The sequence below is a fragment of the Mobula birostris genome, chromosome 4 (genome assembly GCF_030028105.1).
Source record: "Mobula birostris isolate sMobBir1 chromosome 4, sMobBir1.hap1, whole genome shotgun sequence".
Classification (NCBI taxonomy): Eukaryota; Metazoa; Chordata; class Chondrichthyes; order Myliobatiformes; family Myliobatidae; genus Mobula; species Mobula birostris.
This window is the reverse complement of record NC_092373.1, coordinates 178,905,996-178,926,198: the sequence shown is the minus strand read 5'-3', so window position 1 is coordinate 178,926,198 and position 20,203 is coordinate 178,905,996. Positions and strand designations below refer to the sequence as shown.

Sequence of the window (20,203 nt, the reverse complement as noted above, 5' to 3'; positions counted from 1 at the left end):
GACAAAGATGTACTTTGATAATGAATTTACTCTGAACTTTGAGATCATGGATTTGTGGCATATGTCCTTCACTGCCAACTTTTAGGATTCCAACAGGCAGCTGCTCCTGAGGCGTTGCTCTTTTTAACCTCTAAGCTTGTTGTGGGAAGCAGCAGGGCTGCCTCAAATAGACACGGAATGAAGAGCACTCTTGCCTGGATGTTCACTAAACCTAAAAACTCAGAACCCTGAATATGTAGACAATATTAAAGCCATCAAGAAAGGGGAGATACATTTGAGAGTATGGAACATGGGTGGTTGGGTACATCAAGTAGATTTGCACATAAATCCTTTTTTAAAGAACATTTAATTAAAAACAGGTAATCCATAAATATTGTTTACAGTCTATTCAGCTGACAGCCCTCCAAAAAAGGTATAAATCATTGCAGGCATTGTCTAAATTTCGGTATTAAAAACATTTTGTAGAGGCAGTATAATTCCAAAGATAAGATATTTGATAAACATGTTCTATTAACATCAATGTATTTAAACATATGATAAATTATTACATAGAATATCTTTAAATCAAAAAATACTGGCTTTCAAGATAGGATACCAAATCCCTTTGAACTCAAGACAGCATAAATCAGAACAAATATTGTAGAAAAATGAACATTTAAAATTTTGTCTTGCAATATTATATTACAATTAATTCAGTAAAGGAGCTTCCGATCATCAGCTTTTGAAATGCTAATATTTTAGAGGTGTAATATACATTGAGGCTTTCCTTCAAAATTTGGTAAATTATTCACCAAACTGGAAATATAATGGAGCTCAGAATCCAAAACAGCAATATACTTAACTCAAAAAAGTGTTAAAGTGCCTCGATATAAATGCAAGTCTATGGGTCAGCTTTTCCCACTGATAAACAGAGACAGAAATGTCGCTCACTGTTCTGGGGTGTTTTTCATACAAGGCAAGCGGAGAATTTTCCTGCGCCTACTGCTGTTCACTCGCAGTGCAAGCCATTCCTGCTGATTTACTGCCAAGTATGACTCTGGGTGCCCAGTAGTTATAATCTTACTTAGTTGATCAGAAGCTTCAGACTGAAAGGCTGCTCTTGTCCTTTCAGACCGTAGGTCCAGACTGTCAAGACTGTTCAAGTTCTGATGACTGAAGTCGACCGTCCTGCTGGAAGAGGAGCCTTGGGCAAAGGAAAATATTTATTAGAAGAGTTGAAAGATCATATAATCAAAAACCAAGCTAAGTCAGTTCTAAAAAAACAAACAATGGATCAAAAGCAGATTCAAATGTTTGACCCACAGAAGTATTTCCCAGTTGACATAAGTAACAAATCTCCAGCTGACGGAAACTTTTCAAAATCCCTTCTAATTCAAGTGGAAAATTTGCAGCTGTTAATTGCATGAAACAAATATAATTCAATAATTGAGTTCTGAAATGTTCACAATTGATCAGAGTATTTTGAGTTTTCAGCAACTGTACCACACTAAGAAGAAAGATAAAAACAGAAGATCTAAAAGCTTAAAAACTAAGTAAAATCAACACACCTCCCTTCATTTAACTTTCTTACTTCAGACCCATATAACTTTTCACTCAAATGAATTGTAACAAGAGAAAGCAAAATCTCTCTATGAGATACAGTACTTCCTTCTCCTTCTCATTCCTTAATATTTTGAGGGAAGGGAATGCTGAGAAACATTTGGTTTTTACAATGACTACTTTCTCTCAACCTTTTAATTATTTATTTACTGAGATACAGCCCAGAATAGGCCCTCCCAGCCCAGCAACCCCTGATTTAACCCTAGCATAACTGTGGGACTATTTACAATGACCAATTAACCTATGAACCAGTACATCTTTGGACTGTGGGAGGAAACTGGAGCACCTGGAGGAAACCCACGTGGTCATGGGGAGAATGGACAAACTCCTTAACAGACAGCGGTGGGTGGGGAGTGAACCCGGTCACTGGTACAGTAAAGTATTGTGCGACCTTGCGTGAGCTCAGAAGTAGCATATGTGTGCATTATTCTGTAATTTTTAATAAGCTTTAAAAACTATTTTGACCTAGACATGTAGAAAACTCTTCAGAAATCAGGACAAATTACTGTCCTCAAACTCTCTGCTTGTTGCTTGATTCAACATTTATGACTGAAATTGAATTTAGATGCTCTCTTTGTATTCTATGAATTGAATAGTCTAATCTAATAAGATAGTGCAAATGTAGAAAGACTGAAATAAAGTCAGCATAGCTGGACAGGAGACTTGGATTAACATTTCAGTCCTTCACTGGAACTCTGCATGGATGAGAAAAATTAACCCCATTTTAGTTGCTGCACAGATACTGCCACTCTTGAGGGTCTTTTCAGAATTTCTGTAATTATTTAGCTTTCAAATAAAAGTGTTCAGATATTCAAAAAAGTTATTGAAAAGTAATTCAAGCATGTAACAGGGAAAAAACATAAGAAAATATAAGTACCGTTAAGCAGTCAATGAACTGTTACTGAAAGCAGTTTCATTCATTGGGGCTAATGATAGGACAATCAGCTCCTCATCACGCACTTGGGAGGGGCTGTGAAGGCAAGTTGAATCCACAATAACAATGGAAAGGAATAGATCTTATTCTTTAAAACTGAACTCCACAACATTCCATTAAGGTATTGAGTCCACAGAGATACTGAAGAGGGGTTAGACCTTTGACAATTGCAGCCTCTGAGAACAGGACTTCATTAATATGCCAGCTGAAGCCCACTAGCCTCTTAGAACCTGCCCTATCTTTTGGGACTCTTGTTCCTTTATCTGGAAAAGTTTAGTGTGGGTGAATAAACAACAGGGGCAGATAGTACAGATAACAAGCCAGATTCAGCACAACCCAGTCTGTACGTTAACTGCAAACATTCTTAAAAATTCTGGTCTTCTATCATGTTTCTGTTTATGCCACATTGTGTCTGCTACTCCAATTCTTATGCATGAATTTAGTATCCTTATATCCAACTATAACAACATTCTCCCAAATGGTGACTGTAAATTTGAGCTTGTGTAGCATAGCAGCTCACATGTTAACTTGCACTGTCACATTTTCCCAGGAGGGTAACTCGCACTGTCCTATTTGCTTATTGTCAATTAATTCTCAGTGGTTTAACTACTAAATTTCTAATCAAAATGTTCTGGACATAAAAGAGAGGCAGTGAAGCAGAAAAGGACAGAATTTTCAAGCCTAGAATCTTGGTGGCTAAAGTGAGCCATACTGGAAATCAGTGTAGAGCAGGAAACACAGGTTGGGGACTGAATAAGGTGTGAATAAGGCTATGGGCCGCAAGATTTTTGTATGTTCTTAAGTTCAAAAAGGTAGATGGGAGGCTGGCCAGTACATAATTAATTCAAAATTTACAAGTAATTGAAAATTACTCAACACATACAGCATCTTCTGAAATGGTCCCAAGTATCTGATGGAACATACACCTTCCTGGTAGGTTGCTGAAGGAGGCAGATAATGGCATTGTCCACTTGGTGGAAGACACGAAGAGAAAGGACAGCCTGTCTGACTTCTATTGATAGTCGGTGGTCATCAGAACAGATTAGTTCTTTAATTGCATCAAAATCCTGCTTTAGCTGTAAGGCACCCTGGACACTGAAGGACATAAACAATAAATACGCAATTTAATGGCTACATCTGATATGTACAGTATGCTATGATCAATACATAATATATATATATATATATATATATATTGCTCTGGAATAAATTTACCATTGCTGTTTTAATTTGAAATTGTTTAAGAAAGATGCAAGCAAATAACCAGAATAACAATGTAGATTTAAAGATACAATAGGGTTGTGGTTATGTTACAAAGAAGCCAAACTCTGCTATGGCAGTTTGCTAATTTGAATTTATTTGAAAAATATGGAAAATAAAAATGCTGGTATTAATTACAAAACTGAGCATTCTTGTAAACACCAATGGTTTCAGTGATATCATTTGAGGGAGGGAGGAATATTCCTGTCTTTACTTACTTGGCCTATATATGACTCAAGTTCCATACTGTACATGTGTAACTAAACCTACCATCCTCTTAAGTAGCTTCTCAGTTTCACTTATGATGTACTATAAATGCCAGACTTACAGGATATAAAGCTGGGTGTTATTAGCATACAAGCTAAAGCTGACCACATGGATTTGGATGTTACTGTTGTGGGAGAGTAGATGAATGAAAAAGTAAAAGGACAAAAATACAATTCTGAATGCTCTGCGGTACAAAGGGAGGGAAATACTGCATCTAGAGATCATTTATCCAACGTCGGATAGGACAACTAAATCTAAACAAGTACGTGGTTCTGATTAATTGAGAGGTGATGATTGAGAATAACATGGAATTATTAGTGGTTGAAGTGAGATTAGGAAATAAACTATTATGGCAAAGGACAAGGCCATTCAGCCCTATTGTTCAGTGCCAGCTCTAAATTGAGCAATCCTGTCCATCCCATTCATTTGCTCTTTCCCTACAATTCTACATATCAAAGTTCAAAAGTTCAATGTGAATTTATTATCAAAGTACATATTTAGATTATGAGGACACGCAGTCCTCTTTTATTGTCATTTCGTAATGCATGCATTAAGAAATGATACAATTTGTTCCTCCAGAATGTTATCACAGAAACACAAGACAAACCAAGACTAAAAAAACTGACAAAAACCACATAATTATAACATATAGTTACAACAGTACAAACAATACCATAATTTGATAGAAGAACAGACCAAGGGCACGGTAAAAAGTCTCAAAGTCTCTCGAAAGTCCCATCATCTCATGCAGACGGTTGAAGGAAGCTTCCAGTGCCGCAAACTTGCCGATGCAGCATCCTGGAAGCACCCCGACCACAGTCCGATTCCCAGTCCGTCCGAAAACTTCGAGCCTCCGACCAGCTCTCCAACACTGAGCACCATCTCTGCCGAGCACTTCGACCCCGGCCCCAGCAACAGGCAATAGGCAAAGCCGAGGATTTGGGGCCTTCCCCTCCGGCAATTCTTGATCGCACAGTAGCAACGGCAGCGAAGCAGGCATTTCAGAAGTTTCTCCAGATGTTCCTCCGTGCTTCTGACGGCTGTTTCCATCAAATCAGGATTGTGCACGGCATCCTAGTTCACAAATACGATATCAATTCGGAGCGGCCGCGTGCGCTACGTTGCGCCATCTTCTCCTCCCCCCTCCAATATATGACACAATATACAACACTGAGATTTATTTTTGCAGGCATTCACAGTATATACAAGAAATAGTTAATGAAAGATCGCACCCAACAGGATGAGAAACACTGTGCAAAAAAAAACTGCAATACACAGAAAGAAAAAAATAAACAATAAATACACAAACAAATAAACAGACAGCGAGATAGATAGATAAACAAATAAGCAAACAAACAATAAATATCGAGAACATAAATTGAAGAGTACTTGAAAGTGGTCCATAGGTTGTAGGAACAGTTTAATGATAGGGTGTGTGAAGTTATCCCCTCTAGTTCAGGAGCCTGATGGTTGAGAGGTAATAACTGTTCCTGAATCTGGTGGTGTGGAACATGAGGCTCCACTACTTCCTTCCCGATCGCAGCGAGAAGACAACATGGCCTGGATGGTGGAGATCCTGGATGATGGATGCTGCTTTCCTGCAACAGTGCTCCACGTAGATATGCTCTATGGTAGGGAGAGCTTTACCCATGATGTATTGGGCTGTATCCATTACTTTCTGTAGGCTTTTCTGTTCAAGGCCATTGGCATTTCCATACTAGACAATGATGCAACCAATGAATAAACTCTCCATTGTACATCCACATAAGTTTGTCAAAGTTTTAGAACACATTTTGAATCTTTTCAAACTTCTGAGCAAAGCTGCAGCCATGGTTTCTCTGAAATGGTACTTACATGCTGGACTCAGGACAAATCCTCAAGGAATTTAAAGTTGCTGACCCTCTCTACTCTGATCCCTTGATGAAGACTGCTTCATGGAACTTCGGTTTCCTCCCCTGAAGTCAATAATCAGCTCCGTGGTTTTGCTGACATTGATTGAGAGGCTTTTATTGTGGCACCACTCAGCCAGATTTTCAACCTCCCTATATGCTGATTCAGCACCACCTTTGATTTAGGCAACGACAGTGGTATCAGCAAACTTATATATGGCATTAAAGCTGTGTTTAGTCTCACAGTCATAAGTATAAAGTGAGTAGAGCAGGAGCTAAACACACTGAATTGTGGTGCAGCTCTGCTGATGGAAAGTGTGGAGATGTTGTTGTCAATCCGAACTGACTGGAGTCTGCAAGTGTGGAAATTGAGGATCCAGCTGCACAAGTAGGTATTGAGGACTAGCACTTGAAGCTTACTGATTAGTTTTGAGGGGATGATAGTATTTAATACTGAGCTGTAGTCAATGAAGAGCATCCCGCTTTATGCATCTTCACTGTCCAGATGTTCCAGGATTAGGTGAAGAGCCAATGAAATGACATCTCCTACTGACCTGTTGTGACTGTAGGCAAATTGGAGTGGGTCTAAATCGCTTCTGAAGCAGGGGTTGGTAGGTTTCATCACCATTCTCTCAAAGTACTTCATCACAGTGGATGTAACTGCTACTGGACGATAATTATTGAGGCAGGTTACCACATTCATCTTAGGCACCGGTATAATTGAAGCGTGTTTGAAACAGGTGGATACCCCAGACAACTGAAGCAAGAAGTTAAAGATATCAGAGAACATTCCAGCCATTTGATCAGCACAAGTCTTTAGTATTTGGCCAGGTACCCCATCTGGGCTGGGTCTTTCTGTGGGTTCACTCTCCTGAAGAATGCTCTCATGTCTCACATCACAATGGGGGCTGTGGGAGTTTGTGAAGATGGCACCATGTATTGATGGTCAAAGAGAGCAAAAAAGGGATTGAGTTCATCTGGGAGTGAAAACTTGTTACCTATGTTACTTGGTTTCACTTTGTAGGAGGTGATAGCATTCAAGCCCTGCTACACCTGTCAAACATCCTTCAGTGATTCAAGTTTGGCCCAGAATTGCCACAGAGTGTCAGATGTCTTCCCAGAGATCATACTTAGACCTCTTGTAACTTTCTTTGTCAGCAGACCTGAACGCCACTGATCTGGGCCTCAACAGTTTGCAGATGTCATGGTTCATCCAGGACTTCTGTTTGGAGAAGACGCTGGATGATTTTTTGGGAGACACTCATCTATGACTGTTTTTATAAAGACCATGACAACCATTGTGTATTCATTCAGATCCTCTGATGAGTCCTTGAACATGGTACAGTCCACCGACTTAAAGCAAACCCATAGCCACTCCTCTGCCTCTCTTGACCACATTTTCCTTATATCTGGAACCTCACTCTTTAGCCTCTTCCTGTATGCAGTAGGAGGACAACCAAATGATTAGATTTCCCAAAATGTGGACTAGAGATCGAAGGGTGGCATTCATTATGGTAGTAGAGCAGTGGTTGAGTGTATTGGGACCACTGGTGCTGCTGGTAAAATGTTGATGATAACTGGGCAGAGATTTCTTCAAACAGGCCTGACTGAAGTCCCTGACAATGATTTGAAGACTGTCAGGGTAGACTGGCTCTTGTTTGCTGATGGCAGCACTCAGTACCTTGAGTGCCTGCTTAACATTTGCATTTGGCGGTATGCAAACTGTGGTCAGGATCATGGAGGGGAGCTCTCCCTCTCAAGTGTCTTTCCAGATCCCTTTTCAAGGCCATGCTCGCTGGCAGTGAATTCCAAGCTTGACTAAAAAGAAAAATTCTCAGTCTTTTTGCATCCTTAATGAATTTTTAAATCTTTATTCCCTAATCCTTGATCAATCTGCTGAAGAGAACAGCTTCCCTCTATTTACCCTACGTAAACAGTCATGAGCCTCTGCACCTCCACCAAATCTCCTCTAAATCTTCGCTCCAAGGACAACAATACTGGATTCTCCCATTTAATTACAGCATGTGATTGAAAACTTTCAGCCCTGGAATAATTTTAGTAAATGCTTTCTGGCTCTTCTGTAAAACCTTCACATCCAGAATTGGATTCAATATTCCAACGTGGCTGCCCTTTGTAAAACTCAGTGTTTTAGATAAGCTCAGCGTTACTTTGATGTACTCAATGCCTTTCTTGTATGATTCTAAGGTGGTTTACTTTAATGATCACGGTATAATATGCCTCCCTACTTTCAAGGATTTGTGAACACACATACCCAGGCACTTTCGTTCTGCATAATTTTTAGAACTGTGTTCTTTAGTCAATATTGTCTCTCCTTATTCTTTCTACCAAAGTGTATTGATTTGCACTTCTCATTGCTAATTAATCTGACTATTCAGCCATCTCAACAATGTCTTCCTGCAGTCTATTGCTATAGTACTGTCTGCCACATTTCTGAATTTCACTCAGAAATTTGGAGTTCTTGCCCTGCATATCCATATTCAAGGAGAATGGGGAGGATTTACTGTCACTGATTACTGAACAGCAAAGACAAATCTTCGCAGGAACTTCTTTTGTTCAGTAACAATTGACCAGCTGATTTCTAATTGCAATTTGAAATAAAACAATTTTTGGTTCAGATCTCTTAACATTTCGACCTAGACAGAATCTGACATCTAATAAGTTACAATCAGTTTTATTGCCCAATACAACAATACAGTGTCTTGTAAAAGTATTCAGCTTCCAACCCTTTGTTCACATAAATGAGTATTACAACCATGGATTTTAATCAACTTAACTGAGAATTTTTATTTGTGAATCTCATGCTCTTTTTCCCCCTACAGTGGAGCCCCCCCCCCCAAAAACAGGGAAAACTGTAATGCATGAAAAACTAAATATTCAAAAACTAAAATATCAGCACCTCAAAAGTATTCGCCCCCGTGCTCAGAACTTAGTTGAACCACCTTTCACAGTTATTATAGACAACAGTCTTTATTGGATAAATCTCTATTAGCTTTGTACAATGTGATGGAGCAGAAGTTGTCCTTCCTCCTTGCTAAATTGCTCGCTGTGCCAGTTTAGTTGGGAAGTGGTGGTGGACAGCATTCTTAAGGCCTTGCCAGAGATGTTCAATTGGGTGAAGGTCAAGACTCTGAATTGGTCACTCAAGGACATCAATTTTCTTCATTTGAAGCCACTCAGTGGTTGCTCTGGCAGTGTGCTTTGGATCGTTGTCCTACTGAAAGGTGAACTTTCCCCCCATTTAGGCTTTCTGGGCTTGCAGGGTTTTATCTAGACCTCTCTATATTTAGCAGCATTCATCTTCCCATCAATCCTGACCAAATTTCCAGTCCCTTCTGCTGAAAAGCATCTCCATAGCGTGATGTATAATATTAGATTCATACACATGTAGTGCTTAGTGTTGAGGCCAAAAAGTTCCCCTTAAGTCTCAAGACCTTCTTCCGAATCTTCACAGTATCTTCTAAGTGATGCTTTGTAGTCTTCATGGGCAAGGATGCGCTTCTTTTTTTAGTTAGGGCTTCGTTTCTTGCCACTCTTCCATAAATACTCTTTTTGTGCAAGGCCTTAGAGATTGTGGAGCCATGAACTTCACCTCCAGTTGCAACCACTGACTTCTGCAGCTCACACACAGTGAGTATTGACATCACAGTAGCCTCTCTTACAAGTACCATTCATCTTCGGTGACTAAGTTTAGAGGGGAGGCCTGACCTAGGCAGTGTGGCTGTGGTTTCATTTTTTTTACTTTTTCATGATGGACTGCACTGAGGTCCAAGGTATGTTCAGTACCTCAGAGATGGTCTTGTACCCTTCCCCAGACTCAGTCTTCATTTTGGTTTGGCCTGTTGAAAAGCTACCCTGCTGCTGGATGTTACAGAGAAAGGGGGCATCTATTCTTATGAATTCATTGAAAACAGGTGACCCTCCAATTTTCTACATCAACAAATTGGGTGTGTTGGTAAGGTATTTGAATCTGAAGAAAGTTAAGTGAAATTACAAGGGGGATGAATACTTTTTCAACCTTTTAATTTTTGTTTTTAATTTTTAGTAAATGGTTGACAGGTTTTGGAATTTTTCTTTTGATTTGACATTATGCACAATATTTTGTACATTAGCTCAAAAAATCCTACTTCAATATATTTTAAATTTAGAAAAGAGACAGTAAAATGTGAAAATATTTGTGGGGGCTGAATACCTTTTCAAGGCACTGTACTGTATTCAGTATCCACCCAGCTAACAGGAGTCACCTGCCACTCATTTCCAACTCATTATCTGCAGACTATTTAAATCCACCTCTCATCCATAGTCCTTTGTTCACCCATAGAACCAGTCAGCTTCAACCCGTTGTCCTAGTCTTCAGTTACCTTGTCGCCTCGTTGTGTTAAGTATCTAGTCTCTCTTGTTTTGTGGCCCATTGTGGCTTGTTATTTTGCAGTTTATTTACTGTTAAACTGTTTCCACAGCTCTGCTTTCAGATAAAACATTTCCTGCATCAATATATTGATTCTTATCGTGAAATTCTTACCAATTCTGCTTGCTTTGCTGTTTTCCATAGCCTTCCATCACCCAAGTCCTTGAGCTTGAGCTTCACTCATTCGGTCTTTCACTCTTTTAAAGACTAATGCATGGTTCACTAATACGAAAAGATAGATTCTTGATCTCACAATCTACCTTGTTATCATCTTGCACCTTATTGTCTACTTGCTCTATACTTTTTCTGTAGCTGTTAAGCCTTATTCTGTGTTATACTACTGTTTTACCTTGTATTGCTTCAAGGCTCTGTGTATTATCGGTACCAACAGTATGCCAAGCTTTTCACTGTACCTCAGCACATAAGACCATAGACCATAAGACATTGGAGCAGAATTAGGCTAGTTGGCCCAAATGTGAATATTACATTTGCCTTCCTTACCACTAACTCAAACTACAAGTTAACCTTTAGAGAATCCTGCACAAGAACTCCCAAGTCCCTTTGCACTTCTGATTTTTAAATTTCCTCCCCATTTAGAAAATAGTTATGACCCGGCTGATGGCATAGTGGCATCAGTGCTGGACTTCAGGACAAAAGGTCCTGAGTTCGAATCCAGCCGGCTCCCCTGCATGCTTTCCATCCGTGCTGGGTTATGAGCTGGTGATCTGTTTGGAAACTCACCCGGCAGAAGGCAATGGCAAAGCACTGCTGTAATGTGCCTCGTACGCAGTTCCGCACTACGTCAGAGAGGCATGGAGGGGAATCGTCTGCTAACCGGAAAAACTCCGGATGCGACGTACCTTTCCTTTCCTATGCCTATGCTTTTATTCCTTCTACCAAAGTGCATGACCATACACTTCCCTACACTATATTCCAACTGCCACTTCTTTGCTCATTCTCCCAGTCAGTCTAAGTCCTTCAGCAGACTCCCTGTACCTTTGTATTGTCTATAAACTTGGCCATAAAGCCATAATTTCTGTCATCAAAATCGCTGACATATAATATGGAAAAAAAAGTGGTTTCAATAACGACTCCTGCAGAACACCAGTCATTGGCAGCCTTTATTCCCATTCTTTGCCTCCTGCCAGTCAACCAATCTTCTATCCATGCTTGTAATACCTAGGGCTTGTATCTTGTTAGGTAGCTTCATGTGGAGCCTATAAACCTATTCCATTTTTTAAAAGTTGTGCTATTTGCTTTATTATCTACAACCTTTCATTGTGCTATTGGATTGCAGTTTTTTGACTTTTTCTTTTTCCTGACCTGTTCATTTGGCTAAAACCCCCCAAAAAATTCAGTATGTCATCTTTTCACTTAAATATTATAAAACATTTTCTAGTGAAGCTTAATTATTGACACACTTTTTGAGTCAGAATATTCTGGATTTAAACTCCACACCAGAGACGCAAGCAGAAAAGTGTAAGGAATACTGTGTGCTGGTTGTAGCATTAGAATAAGGATCCCAACGATCTGTCAAGAGGATGTAAAAATCTCATTCCGTTAACTTGAAAGGGAACAGGAAATATCCCGTTTTCTGGCCAATACTGCAGGGAAATCATGTTCCAGTTTGTTTTGACATTTTTAACATGCGTTCACTAATGTTTATATAACCTGTTATTCAGTTGTATAAAGCAGTTTCAAGATATTTTATTATTTGAGTACTCTCTAGACAGTTGAACCAATTGCTTTGCCAGATAAAATTGACAGACACAAGCTCTAAGAAAGTTAACAAAAGCATATAACTTCAAATAAAATTATTAGATAGGTGACCTAAATTTTATCTTTTCTTTCAATATATGATCCATCCAGGCCTCCACGAAAGCAGTCAAGGCTTCTGTCAATGGGATGATCTGAGCATCTTCTGGAAGCTGATGAATTCCCTCCAACACCTGACCAAATATAGCATGTACGGCGGCAGTCGCATATTCATTGGATTTACTGGGGAGCACAACTGAAATGGATAAAGAAAGCTGTCTTCACTTCATTTGATTCACAAAATGAATTACTTGGCAAGTATCTCTAATGAATATCAGAAGAGATTTTGAACTAGCTTTAATGTTATCAAATTTGACCTAAACCAAACAATGTTCAAAAAAATGTTTAAAAAGCTAAACAGTTACTACTTGGTAGCTGGATAGGGGAAAAGCCATAGGGGAAAGAGGACTAGCAACGTGTTCTGAAGAGGGTCTTGGCCCAAAACATCAACTGTTTACTCTTTTCCATACACGATGCTTGGCCTGCTGGGTTCCTCAAGCTTTTTGTGTGTGTGTTGCTTGGATTTCCAGCATCTGGAGATTTTTCCTTGTTTTAGAAATGTGTTCAGTGGTGACTTGAATATTGGTTGCCGGGGGTTTGTGAAGGGAGGGGATAGCAGTCAGTCTAGGATTGTGGTCGTCATGTCAACTTCCGTGAATAGGTGTGAAATGGGATTTGATTGTGAATGTTAGGATGGGTTGGGTTGGCTACAAAAGTAGATTATAGAGTGGGAAAGCTGACAGTTATGTCTTTGGAGTGTATGTGGTAGTTAAAGGAGAACCAGGAGGCTGATTACTGAATTGGGTTCCCTACACCAGCCAGACACCTTTTCAGATGGCCCCCTTTGAGTGACAGAGATAGGCATCAACAGACTTTTTGCGGGGCCCACAGATCACATTGGTTACACATACACCATGAAAATCACGAAAAAATGACAGTAAAACATCCACTGCAGGGCTTTGGATGGTACTGCAGATGATTAAAGTCCTTCTATATTACGTACCAGATGACCGATTACCCTAGAACAAAAATTGTAGATTTTATGTTCGACAAATTCCATGGGTCCAATGAAGCTTTATTAGATTGCATAAAACTCAAAAATGTGATGTTATATCATCCAATTTCTTTGCAAAAGTGTACAGCATTTATTCTAACTGGTTATCATTTTTGCTCATAAATTGTACAGCTGCTCATGAATGATGGAAAACAAGAATTCCTTGTACGATATTGCACATCAAGTTCTTCTATTTTTATGTCTGTACATACCAGGATGCAAGTGTACCTATTTATTCTAGTTTATGGATGTACATTTTGAATAAATTTAGATTATATGCTGCAAATCATTAAATCATAGAAACAAAAAAGAATCTCAAAATATTATGGCATAGGAGTTGACTATTTGATCAAAAATACTGGCATTAAGAATACCTGTACTTTCCAGAATACCTCTTCATTCCTGGGTCAGACAAATTCTAAGGGAAACACATCTAATGATTTATAAAGTCAATGTTTAAATAATACACAGGAGATGTTCAAGTTAACTAAAATTTACAGTTCCATTTAATATTGCTAAGAGCCTAAGCAATATTTTTCTGTGAATCAATTATTTCTTAATTGCTGGCATAAATGTTTGAAGATTCTCTTAAGGTTAGATTGTGATCTAATAATACCTTAGTCTTGAGCAATTAGGGCAAATTTTAAAGTTTAAGATGTTCCTGCCATAAGGAGCTGAGCGGCAAACCATGATGAATTCAAAATCTCATGCTTCACCTTTCAATCTCAACAAAACCAGGCAAAAAAATTAGTAATCATTCCTGAATCTGAAGCAAGAGACTGACCATAACATAATAGGAGTGGCTAAAAATTGAAGAGGTAGTTGTTGCTGGGATCTAGATGAGTTTCTGATCAGCAGCAGAGTTGCAAAGCTGAAGGAAAGAAAGGTCATGCCTACGTTCATTTGTCCAAATTATTCTATTTTTATGGATGTAAAATTTGAATAAATCCAGATAAAATGAGAATAAATAGGAATGATTCAGATAAGACCATAAAACATAGGAGTAGAATTAGGCAATATGGCCCATCGGGTCTGCTCCGCTATTCAATCATGGCTGGTCCTTTTTTACTCTCCTCCTCAACCCCAGTTCCTGGCCTTCTTCCCATAACCTTTGATGCCATGTCCAATCAAGAACCTATCAATCTCTGCCTTAAATACCCCAGTGACCTGGCCTCCACAGCTGCACATGGCAGCAAATTCCACAAATTCATCACCCTTTGGCTAAAGAAATTTCTCTGCATCTCTGTTTTGAAAGTACACCCCTTCATCCTGAGGCTGTGCCCTCCTGTCCTAGACTCTCCCACCATGGGAAACACCCTTTCCACGTCTACTCTGTCCAGGCCTTTCAATATTCGATGGGTTTCAATGAGATCCCCCCTCATCCTTCTGAATTCCAGACAGTACAGACCCAGAGCCATCAATCATTCCTCATATTATAACCCTTCTGCATGCTACCTGTTTCCTCAACACTACCTGCCCCTCCATCAATCTTCGTATCATCTACAAACCTGGCAACAAAGATATCTATTCCATCATCTAAATCACTTATATACAGCATAAAAAAAAAGTGGTCCCAATACCGACCCCTGTGGAACACCACTAGTCACTGGCAGCCAACTAGAAAAGGATCCTTTTATTCCCACTCGCTGCCTCCTACCAATCAGCCAATGCTCTAACCACATTAGTAACTTTTCTGTAATACCATGGGTCCTTACCTTGGTAAGCAGCCCCATGTGTGGCATCTTGTCAAAGGCCTTCTGAAAGTCCAAATATACAACATCTACTGCATCCCCTTTATCTATCCTACTTGTAATCTCCTCAAAGAATTCTAATAGGTTCATCATACAGGATTTTCCCTGAAGGAAACCACGCTGACTTTGTACAATCTTGTCCTGTGTCACCAACTACTCCATCACCTCATCCTTAACAATTGACTCTGACATCTTCCCAACCACTGAGGTCAGGCTAAATGGTCTATAATTTCCTTTCTGCTGCCTTCCTTCTTTCTTAAAGAGTGGAGTAACATTTGCAATCTTCAAGGCCTCTGGCACCATGCTAGAGTCCAATGATTTTTGAAAGATCATTGCTAATGCCACCACAATCTCTAATGCTACCTCTTTTAGAACCCTAGGGTGCAGTTCATCTGGTCCGAGTGACTTATGTACCTTTAGGTCTTTCAGCTTTCTGAGCACCTTCTCTCTTGTAACAGTAACTGCACCCACTTCTCTTCCTTCACACACTACAACATCAGGCATTCTGCTAGAGTCTTCCACAGTGAAGACTGTTGCAAAATACTCATTTAGTTCATTAGCCATCTTCTTGTCCCCCGTTATTATTTCTCCTGCCTCATTTTCTAGCGGTTCTATATCCACTCTCAATTCTCTTTTATTTTTAACATACTTAAAAAAACTTTTACTATCCACCTTGATAGTATTTCCTAGCTTCATATTTCATCTTTTCCCTTCTAATGATGTTTTTAGTTGCTCTCTGTAGGTTTTTTATCTTCCCAATCCTCTATTTTCCCACTAATTTTTGCTTTGTTGTATGCCCTTTCTTTAGTTTTTACAATAGCTTTGACTTCCTTGTCAGTCACAGTTGTACTATTTTACCATTTGAGTATTTCTTCAGTTTTGAAATACTTATGTCCTACACCTTCCTCATTTTTCCCAGAAACGCACTCCATTGCTGCTCTGCTCAGATCCCTTCCAGCAGCTCCTTCCAATTTACTGGTTTCTAAGTATTCTTTTACCTTAAGCTCCCTAAACGCCTCTGGTTCATTACATAACACCCAACCCATTATAGCAGAGCCCCTAGTAGGCTCAATGACAAACTGCTCTAAAAAAGCTATCTCTTAGGCATTCAACAAACTCACTCTCTTGAGATCCATTACCAACATGATTTTCCCAATTGATCTGCATGTTAAATTCTCCCAGGACTACCATAACATTGCCTTTTTGACTCGCCTTTTCTATTTCCTGTTGTAACCTGTGGTCCACCTCCCAGCCACTATTGGGAGGTCTGTATATAAATGCCATCAATGTCCTTTTACCCTTGCAGTTTCTTAACTCAACCCACAAGGATTCAACATCTTCTGATCCTATGTCACATCTTTCTACTGATTTGATGCCTTTCTTTACCAGTAGAGCCACACCACACCCCTGCCTACCTTCCTATCCCTACGATATATCATATAACCTTGGACCTTCAGCTCCCAATTACAACCATCCTTCAGCCATGATTCAGTGATAGCCACAACATCATACCTGGCAATCTGTAATACTCCAACAAGATCATCCACCTTATTTATTGTACTCCGTGCATTGAGATACAACACCTTGAGTACTGTATTTGCTACCCTTTTTGATTTTGCATCCCTAATGTTTTGATACTCAGCCTGTTGGCTGCAACTAAGATAATGGGAATCCTTACTTTTGGAGACACAAGGAAGTGCAGATGCTTCAATTTGGAGCACAAAATGAGTCACTGGAGGAACTCAGTGGTCAGGCAGCATCTGTTAGTCCTTCATCTGGACTAAAAATCCTTACTTTTCCTTGATTAGCCTGTGGGAATACTTCTGTTCATCCTGGTTCCAACAAGGAAAGTCAAAGAAGGGCAAACATTTATGATCCACGTTGCTTTTGTGCCAACTTTCCATATCCTCAAGCTAACCTGGCAGAATGCCACAACAGCCTCTCTACACTTGTCTGAGGTTTAAATTGCCATTCAGCCTCAATTAAGTGCCTGGAGTATGACCTGCATACTTAATTACGACTCTAGCAGTGACTGTCCCTTTTACCTGCTCAGTTGAGCAAGTCGAGATTAGAACTTGGGTATAGCAGTAGGGCCCAAGTGATTATATTCCATGTGAGCTTTTAACTTCTGTTTTCACTTGACAGAAAGGGCTAATATCATCCTTAACTCATTAAGATGCAATCAAGTAATCTAGAAAGTAAAAAAAAATCTATAATAAATGAATGAGAAGTAAATATAATTTAGATTCGTCTTTTATAAACTTATGAATAATAAAAAGCTAGTCAAAAGGAAAGCTGGGATCAACTGAGATAATTTAGTAGCAGCAAAGATCATGACTGAAATGCCAGATTTTCATCCTTCTTCACCAAGGCAGTGGAGTGGCCCGCTGCCAAAGCAGCTAGGGAAGGAAGTGGTTGTTTGGATAAGTTAACTTAAACATACCAATTCTCAGCTGAAAAAAATGATTCAGATAGGATACAGTACATCTACAGCTAGTGGAACATTGTGCAGGGTGAACTGATTTTGCCCAAGATACTCCAATTATCCTTAGATATTAAGATCATGCGAGAGACTGATGAATTCAAAAAGTTCCACATAAGTATAGAGAAACGAAGAAGGATAAAACCCAGAACTATGTCAACCTAACTTTGCTATCCAGCGAAAATGTGAGAAAGGGAGAGTTACTAAATGGATGAATGAATTAAAGTAGATTTAAAGGGGTTGAGGGGTGATCAAATAGAAGTCTAAGATTATGAGGGACACACGTAGTCAAAATTCCCATAGTAGCAGCATTTTAAAAAAAGAGGACATTTAAAGGAATTTTAAGGGGATCTGAGGTAATATTTTTTGCACACATCTGATATTTGAAACTGCCAGAGGAGATAGTGGATTCTGATACAATTGTTATGCTTATGAGGCATTTAGGCAGACACAAATAGGCAAGGTATAAGAAGATACAGTCGTAATGCAGACAAAAGGGGTTAGTGTAAGTGGACCAAGATGATAGCATGGACCTGGTGGGCCAAAAGATGTATTTCTAAGCTATATGATACTATGACTGCAACAACACAGACCTGTTGAAGGTTAATTGTGTTTGTCTAACTCAATCAGTTACTTTGACAAAGTAACAAAAAGGATTCAAGGGTAGTTTATTTGATATTGAGGATCTTAGGATCAGTCAAGGTAAAAAGTTATAGAATTTGCAGCAAAACTAAAGTCTGTGTAATTAATGCATTACATGCACCACGAATCGTAAACTGACTGCAAGGCAGACAGCAGAATATATTGATGAAAAATTGCTTTTCAGATTGTAGGAAGTTTTCCCCAAATGCTGCCTTATACATCACTGCTCTTTTGATATACTTGCACTTGCGTAAATTAAGCATAATTTTCAATGTTTTTAGATGACACAACGTTCATACATATAATAAAACATCATTAATAGACCAGTAAGTGTGGAGAAACTTTGTAAAATGGGGTAGTACAAGTTAAATGAAATTTAACAAAGAAGCCTGAAGTGATATATTTTGGGAGGAAGAATTAGGAGATGAAATATTAGTAATATAATTGTAATGAAGGGATCTGGGATTTGTACACAAATTTTATTGGCAGTGAAATAAAGGAATAAAGTTTTACAAAGATTAAGAACAAACTCCTCTCGGGCTTCTAGCTGGTACAGGAATCAATTATAATCGATGTTTCAATGACAAACTCCGCCATCTTTATCAAGGATGACCCATGGGCATGTCTGATCCGGTGGTATTTATACCCCCATAGTCCATCCCTCCTGATTGGTTAGTCCTCATCCAGTCAGGTTTCTACTTTCCCACCTCGTTTACAATCGAATTCCAGTTCTTACTTAGAGCAAGATCTTCATCTTTGTTGAAATTCTTTTTTTCTAGTTTTATTTCAGCGGCTTCCTTTACTAGGCGATCCCAAAAGCCATTGGCACGGCACACTGGTTTTGTGCTGTCAAGGTCAATCATACAGCCATTGCCAATGCAATGAACCGCTACCGCAGATTTCTCCAGGTAACCCAAATGGATACACCTCCTGTGCTCCTTGATGCGCGTTTGCATCGTGCATCCAATCTGGCCGATATACACCACTCTGCATTCACAAGGAATCCTGTAAACATCAGCCGACCTGAGTCCCAGGTCATCTTTGACCCACATAAGCTGTGTCTTGAACTTCCTTACAGGTTTGTGGAGGTATTAATCCAGTACTTTTTCAAGATCCTGGCGATCCTTCCAGAAACTATGGAAATATAGGGGAGGCAGGCGATAGCGACAGGTTCCTCCTCTTCGCTAGGTTTCCTGATTTTTCTGTCATCCCTTTTAAGTGCCCAATTGATTTCCTTTGCCTTGTAGCCATTCTGTAGGAATGTTGTGCGTAATCGTTTTATTTGCTTAGGGAGACTCTCTGGGTATGAAATAAGTTTTTGCATGCTTAATCCAAGTAGAAAAAACTGCTCTACTTTGGGAGGCATGATGGTGGCTGTTATTTCTGAGGTATAAGTCTGTGTGAGTGGGTTTCTGATGGATGCCATGTCTGAGACAACCATCCAGCTTCCATCATATTAGAATGTCCAGGAATACGAGGCAACCATTCTTCTCCACCTCCATCGTAAACGGAATGTTTGGATGTATACTGTTGGAGTGCCTGGAGTCCATGAGGCCACACTATGAAGGTATTCTCGACATATCTGAAGAAGCATTTGGGCTGTAAGGGCACTGAACTCAGAGCCCTCTCCTCAAAGTACACCATGTAGAAATTAGCAATAGCTGACGACAAGGGTGAGTCCATAGCTTCTATATCCATTTGTTCATAGTAGTTCTCCTTATTGAGGAAGTATGTTGATGTAAGAGTATGTTCGAAAAGGTCAATGGTACCCTTATCAAACATTGACTGCTGGAGGTCCAAACTGTCCTTAATGAGAACTCATTGATGATATTTTAACAAACTAGGTCAAATTTGTGATGTGATGCTCACAGCCCCCAACAAAGGGAGACAGCATGGTCATTAAATGCTTAGCAAGGTAGTAAGTTGGAGAATCTATCAAACTGATGATAGGCTTCAGGTGGGGAACCCTCTTTGTGTATCATAGGGAGTCCATAAAGTCTTGGTGGTACCAGTGCCTGAGGTAGAAGTGCCTTGCATATGTCTGCTGGCAGTCCAGATTTCTTCAGTAAAACGGAGGTCATCCT

At 39.5% G+C, this 20,203-nt stretch overlaps 1 protein-coding gene across 6 annotated transcripts in view; it reads right to left on the bottom strand.

Moving 5' to 3' along the window:
- Nucleotides 1-361: 361 nt before the first annotated feature.
- ccdc142 (coiled-coil domain containing 142) overlaps nt 362-20,203 on the bottom strand; it is a 124,939-nt gene continuing 105,097 nt past the window's right edge. For 4 of the 6 annotated variants that reach the window (XM_072256619.1, XM_072256620.1, XM_072256623.1 and 1 more), the window contains 3 exons: nt 12,206-12,386; nt 3,417-3,628; nt 362-1,183 (listed from right to left, as the gene is read on the bottom strand). In XM_072256619.1, the coding sequence (XP_072112720.1) occupies nt 927-1,183; nt 3,417-3,628; nt 12,206-12,386 (650 nt within the window). In that variant the 3' untranslated portion in view covers nt 362-926. Of the gene's footprint in view, nt 1,184-2,476; nt 2,570-3,416; nt 3,629-12,205; nt 12,387-20,203 lie in introns of those variants that run through there. The other 2 variants (XR_011885815.1, XM_072256622.1) reach the window with 2 other exon arrangements.